This window comes from Poecilia reticulata, linkage group LG18 (genome assembly GCF_000633615.1).
Source record: "Poecilia reticulata strain Guanapo linkage group LG18, Guppy_female_1.0+MT, whole genome shotgun sequence".
In the NCBI taxonomy this organism is placed as follows: Eukaryota; Metazoa; Chordata; class Actinopteri; order Cyprinodontiformes; family Poeciliidae; genus Poecilia; species Poecilia reticulata.
In genome coordinates, this window is record NC_024348.1 from 19,917,546 (window position 1) to 19,925,415 (window position 7,870).

The 7,870-nt window shown below is 39.4% G+C and overlaps 1 protein-coding gene across 1 annotated transcript in view; it reads left to right on the top strand.

Annotated features, from left to right (window-relative positions):
- Positions 1-7,870, top strand: part of tec (tec protein tyrosine kinase) — a 25,022-nt gene that overhangs the window by 16,148 nt on the left and 1,004 nt on the right. The window contains exons 7-16 of the mRNA XM_008436104.1: positions 515-637; positions 1,954-2,008; positions 2,190-2,272; positions 3,718-3,851; positions 4,633-4,707; positions 4,830-5,001; positions 5,925-6,141; positions 6,221-6,285; positions 6,358-6,476; positions 7,424-7,581. Coding sequence (XP_008434326.1) covers positions 515-637; positions 1,954-2,008; positions 2,190-2,272; positions 3,718-3,851; positions 4,633-4,707; positions 4,830-5,001; positions 5,925-6,141; positions 6,221-6,285; positions 6,358-6,476; positions 7,424-7,581 — 1,201 coding nt within the window. The remainder of the gene's footprint in view (positions 1-514; positions 638-1,953; positions 2,009-2,189; positions 2,273-3,717; positions 3,852-4,632; positions 4,708-4,829; positions 5,002-5,924; positions 6,142-6,220; positions 6,286-6,357; positions 6,477-7,423; positions 7,582-7,870) is intronic.

Here is a 7,870-nt window from a genome sequence, read left to right on the forward strand (position 1 = left end):
TACCTGATTCTCACAAGAAGTGAGAACCAGGTGTTTTTGCAGGCGTGTGCACTGCAAAAACACAAACTCTCACCTAGTGATTCTGTCTCGTTTTCAGTGCAAATATCTTAGTMCACTTGAAATAAGACAAAACTAACTYACAAGAAACTTTTCAGCAASATATAGAAAGCTTTTTCTAAGTCAGTAATATTGATTAAAAGCAAGTAGTTTCACTGGCAGATTATTTCACTTATGATAAAACATTTTTCTCAGTGAAACGAGAATTATTTTTTATCAATATTAAGGAATGATTGATTTAAAACAAGCTCCTTTATCTTGCATAAAAGTTACTTATAAGTTTTGTCTCATTTTATATTTGCACTAGAAATCAGACCAAAAATATTTGGCAAGGTTTTATGTTTTTACAGTGTGTAATCAATATAAAGAGCTGGACGCCTCAGTAGGGAAAGTGATTAAATTAATCCGTTTTTCAGTTAAATATGTAAAGAATTACACTTTGTGCAGAATAAACAAGATGTTTTTCCCCACTGTTTGTACTTTTTAAACTCGATTTTCTGGGTTTGTTTCTCAGGGAGGAAGGCTACATCCCGAGTAACTATGTGACGGAGAAAACGTCTGGGAACCTGGTGCAGTTYGCGTAAGTGGCTGAAATATTTCCTGGTTCAAAGTTGAAACCTGCTGCTGATTTMGTCTAAATGTCTGCAGCTTTCATCAGTCATTAACTTTATTAACTCGCACCGATCATAAATTTAGTGAAAGAATGATCGAGTATGAAGAWTTTCTTCATTAATGAATGTAAAAGTTCACTTTAATGACTGTCGCTACTTAAGCTGAAACATATTTTTATTTCCAGCTGATGTAGAAGTAACAGCAGGAGTGCCTATTGGTTTTGCACATGTGGTTTTTATTATTTATGATGAGAGGGCATTTTCCCTCTCATCCTAAACGTTTTCCTTTAAAATTTCATTGAGAATTTATTTCATTAACTAATCAGGATAAAACCAAGAGATGCGATAAAAACAGTATTTTGTTTCTACAAGCAACTTTCTCCCAATATGTAAAGTTTTAGATCTGTCCCTTCACAATGAAAGCATGAGGAGAAAATTAACTGACAAAAACAAGGTYAGCAATAACTTTGTCAGCAAATAATTAATCATTGGAGAGTAGWAGAAGAAGAAAGAGATGTAAAGAGGTGAGTTTGTCCAGTAGTTTAAATCTAAAGCAAAATAGATACAGAGCTAGCCCAGGTTAAACCAACTCTATCGTCCCGCCTCCTTGTTGCTAAATCTAGATGCTAAAACATTTCCCTCCTTTATAGGTAGACGTAGGAACCTGTGGCCTGTAAATACTTTAATTATCCTCTAAAAACGCTTATAACCGCTTATTTTAATATTTAAAACACCAAATGTACCTTAATATGCTTTAACACAGGCTGTAAAAACCGTTAGAGCTAACTCAGAAGCTAACGTCTACGGTTTATTTTATTTCCGCTATTCGAGGATTCAGCCAATCAGCGCCAAGGAAAAACTAAGACAGCTCTTTGATTGGCTGGCTTGCTAACTCCAGCCAATAGCGCGTCAGGTAGCATTTCTGGTACATATTTCAGATGTCCAAGTTGGATTTTCTTTCAAATGGTTTAGATTTGCTGTAAGAATTTGCAAACAGTTGATTTATTTACATATAATGTGTTTTTTGCTGCCCAGTTAGATTTGTTTTAAGTCACAGTGCAGCTAAATTACTCTTTTAATCTGCTAGTTTTACTGCAAAGGCTACAAATATGAACCTAAACATTCCTCACCTGAAAGTTGTTTTAGTTTCACAAGAACTTTTTGAATTTGTCATGCATTTAAAAAAAATAAAAGTCACATTTAGGTTGACATGTATTACAGAATATAAGGTAATCTCTCAGATTAAGTGTTRGAAGTGATAAAAGTCTTATAATGTTTGTTTCAGGTGGTACAGTAAGGGCGTAAACAGGAACATGGCCGAGGAGCTGCTGAGGAAGGAGGTCAGCGTTTATTATTATTCATTTTCTGCTTCTTCACTTTTAATATTTTAACGTAAACCTTCATAACATGACTGATTCAGACGCAGAAGCTTTTATTTAAATCTCCTCAGTTAAATATCAAGCAGTTTATCTGTTAAATAACCAATATGTTTGGTTTGTTTGTGTTTGTCGCCCCCTGCAGGATAAAGAAGGAGCCTTCATTGTGAGAGACTCCAGCCATCCGTCTACATACACCGTCTCTCTTTACACCAAAGCAGGATCTGGGTAATAATCCCTGTTAGCCKTAATTTCACTGGTTTTGTTTGTTTTAGATTCCTGACAAAACTTCTGTTAKTTAATATAATTAATATTTAGCTTTTTAGATATTTTTAAACCCCTGATTTGACTGGATTTAGCCCATTATTAAAATTAAACATGTGAACTAAACCAAACCTCAGTTGTGTTGAGTATTAATATTGGAGTTTTGTCTTGACTGGTTTAAGATTTCAACCATTTTTCTTTACATCATAGCTGAAGTTTAATCAATCAATCAATCAGTCAAATTTTATTTGTATAGCACATTTCAGCAGCAAGGCATTTCAACGGGCTTTACATCAATAAACACAGAAATACAGAGTTATGCAACATTGAATAGACAGTGAGACAAGAAATAAAAAGAAAACATTAAAGAAATTAAAAACATTAAAGACATAAAAACATGGAAGACATCAAAACCCGCACTCTAACCCTAATTCAGCCATAAGCAGCTCTAACCAGGTGGGTTTTAAGTTGAGACTTAAAGGCTCTCAGTGTTTCAGCTGTTTTACAGTTTTCTGGAAGTTTGTTCCAAATCTGTGGTGCATAGAAACTGAATGCTGCTTCTCCTCGTTTGGTTCTGGTTCTGGGGATGCAGAGCAGAACCAGAAGATCTGAGGGGTCTAGACGGTTGGTACAGTAATAACAGATCTTTAAGGTATTGTGGTGCTAAACCGTTCAGTGATTTATAAACTAACATCAGTATTTTAAAGTCTATTCTCTGAGCTACAGGGAGCCAGTGCAGGGACTTTAAAACTGGTGTTATGTGCTCTATCTTCCTGGTTTTAGTCAGAACCCGAGCAGCAGCTTCTGGATCAGCTGCAGCTGTTTGATTGGTTTATTAGTCAGACCTGTGAAGACGCTGTTGCAGTAATCAATGCGGCTAAAGATAAACACATGGATGAGTTTCTCTAGATCTCGCTGAGACATCAGTCCTCTAATCCTGGAGATGTTCTTCAGGTGATAGAAGGCCGACTTTGTGACTGTCTTAATGTAGCTCTGAAGGTTCAGGTCAGAGGTCATCACTACTCCCAGGTTTCGGGCTGATCGCTGGTTTTTAGTTGTAATAACTGAAGCTGWGCATTGATTCTGGTTCGCTCCTCTTTAGGTCCAAATATAATAACTTCAGTTTTGTTTCTGTTCAGCTGGAGAAAGTTTTGGCTCATCCACACATYGATCTGTTCTAAGCATCTRTTCAGTGATTGGATGGGTTCAGAGTCAYCCCAATATCTGCCTCAGGCTCCCAGCTGCACTTAGGTTTGGACTAGGCCGTTGTAACACATAGCAATAGATACGCAGTGATAGTTTTCCTCCACACGTTGCGTTTTGCTTACAGACCAAACGGTTCGGCTTCAGTCTAACATGGATTTGTTCCTATTTCTCCCTCTCATCTGCTGTTTTGTTGTGTTTCGTAGGGAAGGAGGTCCAATGATTAAACATTATCACATTAAAGAGACGCGATGCACGCCCAGGAAGTTTTACCTGGCTGAGAAACACCTGTTCAGCTCCATCCCTGAACTCATCGAGTACCACAGCCACAACGGAGCCGGTAACAAAAAAACCCAGCAGAACGGAGCTTAGCCGACGCTAACCAATGTTATGTCTATGTAAACTCATGCTATGCTAACCAATGCTTGGCACCAACATTACATCTAAACTTTATATTTTCTTTTCTTTCTATGAATAGCTGTTTAATTACACTGAAAGTTTTAACACAATTTGGCATGAGATGCTGAGGGGGTTTAATTCTTAAAGGGGCAGCATCATGTAAAATTTACTTTCTTTTAGCTTTATCGTATCACAACATTGATTATTTCATGACTGCTTGAGAAATCCTTTAATCTCCATGGCAACAACCCAGCTGTGCAAAACGCCTGGGTGGACGTAGCCCCGCCTTCAAGGCCGAAGCTCCTCCTTCCAGCTGCAGTTTCAAAGCATCCTAGATTCAACTCGGCTCCTTCAGACTAGCCAGCAGCAATTAGCAAACACCTGGTGGAAATGAGCATCTGCTGAGCTCATTATAGGAGCTGCTTCTCAGTGAAACGCTGGTAAAAACGTTACGGTGGAGCCATGCTGGGATGACTTCCTGGAGGCAAAGTTTTAGACAGAGCAGGAGCTTCTTAAAGAGACAGAGGCCCAATTTAAAGATGTTGAATTACAGTCAAATTTATTTTAAGTTATATTTGATATATGTAGCATTTTTATAACAACTAAAGGCAACATAGTGGACTGTACTATAAAATGGCACTGTGTGGCTGGAAAATACTCATTACTGCCCCTTTAAATATTTGTATAGCAGATCATTTATGTGTGAATTATTTGTTTTTCAGGTCTTGCTGCCAGGCTCAGATATCYTGTAGGAAAGCAGGACAAGTCAGGTCCGTCGACGGCGGGTTTCAGCTACGGTAACAGCCAGATTATTGTTAATCTTTCTAAAGCGCTGGAGGCCTTTACTYCAGACTTGAGTTGACATATTTTGCAGTATTTTCYTGCTCTTCGTCTAAMCCTGGATCTGTTGTATCTGCAGAGATGTGGGAGATCAACCCTAACGARYTGACCTTCATGAAGGAGCTGGGCAGCGGTCAGTACGGCCAGGTGAGGCTCGGCATGTGGAGGTCTCAGCACAAGGTGGCCATCAAGGCCATCAAGGAGGGCGCCATGTAYGAGGAGGACTTCATCGAAGAGGCCAAACTCATGATGTAAGGGCGAGAAAACGAGCAAAACTAGAATTACTGCAGTGGTGTACTCTTAAATTGTCGCCATCTAGTGAGTAATAAAAGGTACTGCAACTAAAAACATTTGTAAAAATCAGATTTGTTCAAAAGAAGATTTGAGTTGGGATGGAAACCCACGTTTCCAGTGTTTTACAAAGTGGGAAAATAAATTTTGCWTAATGGAAAAGTAATTTATTTTTCTAAAATGTTTTAAGGCTATGATGAAGAGTTTTTTTTAATCAAAATTGGTTTATTTTGCTATCCTTCAATGGAAATGACTTTGTTGCATCATACGAGTCTCATGATCAACAACCGGGTGTTACTACTGGCAGAAACCATGAAGAAGACGACAACAGGAAGTAGCTGGAGGATCATGCAGTGGCATATTTTTTATGGCATCACATGATTTAAACACACATGTGATTTTAATTCTGTTTCTTGTTTAACAGAAACACAGCAATTCCGAAATAGTGTTTGTTCGATGTTAGTGGGACATCTACAAATTTTGCGCACATTTGTAATGGAAATGCAGYCACTCAGCGTAACGTTCAAAACAAACAAAGAGTCCTAGTCATCTCTCCCCCTAGGACTAGACTAGTGTGTTTGTTTTGGTTGTATTTACCCAGAATGCCCTGTGCTGTAGCCCACTTCCTGCTTGTGGAGCGGGCTCTGGTTTGCTTGGTGTTCACATATGGATTTGAAATGAACCAGAGTTCACTTCAGCTAAACCGAGACAGAGACTTTAAGTGGACCAGAGTTCGTATCAGAGACCACAGACAATTGAACCAAACGCTCTTGGCAAACAAGCTGRAGTTCAATTAGAGCGGCGTGACCAGGACTGGTGTGAGTGAACCCAAAAACYTGGATTTTCTTGTGACGGTCCGGTCATTCTCCTGCCGTCTCTCCAGGAAGCTGTCCCACCCTAAGCTGGTGCAGCTGTATGGCGTCTGCAGCCAGCAGAGGCCCATCTACATCGTCACAGAGTTCATGCAGCAGGGCTGCCTGGTGAACTACCTGAGGCAGCGGCGCGGCAGCTTCAGCCCCGGGTTGCTGCTCGAAATGTGCCTGGACGTCTGTGAAGGCATGGAGTACCTAGAGGCAAACAGCTTCATCCACAGAGACCTGGTACGGCTCTTCACKGGTTCTGATTGGGGCTTTGCARYCACTGCTGCTGTTTCATTTACGAGCTGTTTGTCTCCTGAAGGCGGCCAGGAACTGCCTGATGAACGACGCCATGGTGGTGAAGGTTTCTGACTTCGGCATGGCCAGGTATGACTCCATATTCTGATTATTTTCATATCACTCAAACAGATCTGCGGTCATTCAACGCTCCGTTTGCAGATACGTCTTGGACAACCAGTACACCAGCACCAAAGGCGCCAAGTTTCCTGTGAAGTGGTCTCCGCCTGAAGTCTTTAACTACTGCAAGTTCAGCAACAAGTCGGACGTCTGGTCGTACGGTGAGGGCGTTTAAACCACATAGCAACACATTTACACRTCAACACCCGTACAGAGCTGAGAAACTCACCCTGAAATGAGTCAACATTASTTCTGCTAACTCTAAAACAACAAACCAAGATGGTATTTAGAGGAAGCTAATGCTAAAGCTAGCAGAAGCTAATGCTAAAGCTAGCAGAAGCTAATGCTAAAGCTAGCAGAAGCTAATGCTAGACTAGAGGAGACTAATGGTAAAGCTAGCGGAAGCTAATTCTAAAGCGCCAACTTAAATTTAAATTATATATACACCCTCAATCACCACTTTAAATTTGACATTATAATTTACATGTTCTCTTTTACCCTTATTTTATTTATATTTATATATTTTTCTCTGCTGTCTGTGTTTTATTTCCTGTATGTTTGTAGTTTTAAACATTTACTGGAGGGAGAAAAAAGAGAACATAAGAGGAAACGGATCTGCTACGTCCCCCATTTCAAAATAAGAGCATGAATATAAACTTTGTAACTAAATGAAGAATTCTTAACAGTTAATAACAAAAACGTCAACACAGATGTTGAACTTYATCCAACTGAAAGTTTTCAAAACAGAAAAGTGAATTAGTGTTTTAGAATTATCTAAATAAGTTAATCCAGGAGAAGCTAAGTGTGCTAAGTGTTTTCAAAGTTAGCAAAAGCGCWAAATGCAAAATTAGCTCTGCTATTAGCAGATTAGCGACGGCGTTGCCACCACTGTTTTTCAGATTATTTTATCATCAGACAAAACCTGGAAAAATGCAACAAAAGCATTGGGTTGGTTGGGTTCTGATAGTTTAATAAACCAAATAATTATTTGAAAACAGATTTTTTTTTTTTTTTGTTTTTTATGTTAAAACTTGTTTGATGAGCTAAAACAAGAACATTTAAGGTGCATTTTGAAGACGTTAACCTGCTCGTGTTTGTGTGTGTCCAGGCGTGCTGATGTGGGAGGTGTTCACAGAGGGCCAAATGCCGTTCGACCAAAGTCTCAATCACGAAGTGGTTGCCATGGTAACCAACGGCCACCGGCTGTTCCGGCCCAAGATGGCCCCGTCCGCCTTGTACGACATCATGCAGCTCTGTTGGGACAACGTACGTGGAAGGAAAACCKTAGACATCTGCTTTTTCAGCCTTTTYCTGAGACATTTCACTGCTTCACTGGTTTTGTGCCCTGATCCAGTTTGGCGTCGGATTCACAGAGCAAACGGCACAAATTATATGCTGGTGGAGGGATTTTTCCTTTGGAGAACATTTCAACATGGAGTTAACAAAAAAATATATGTATTCAAGTAAATAATCTGATATATTTTTAGTTTAAAAAAATAATCTAAAACAAATTCTGACTATTGACAGTGAGAAGATTGTACCTGATGACTTAACG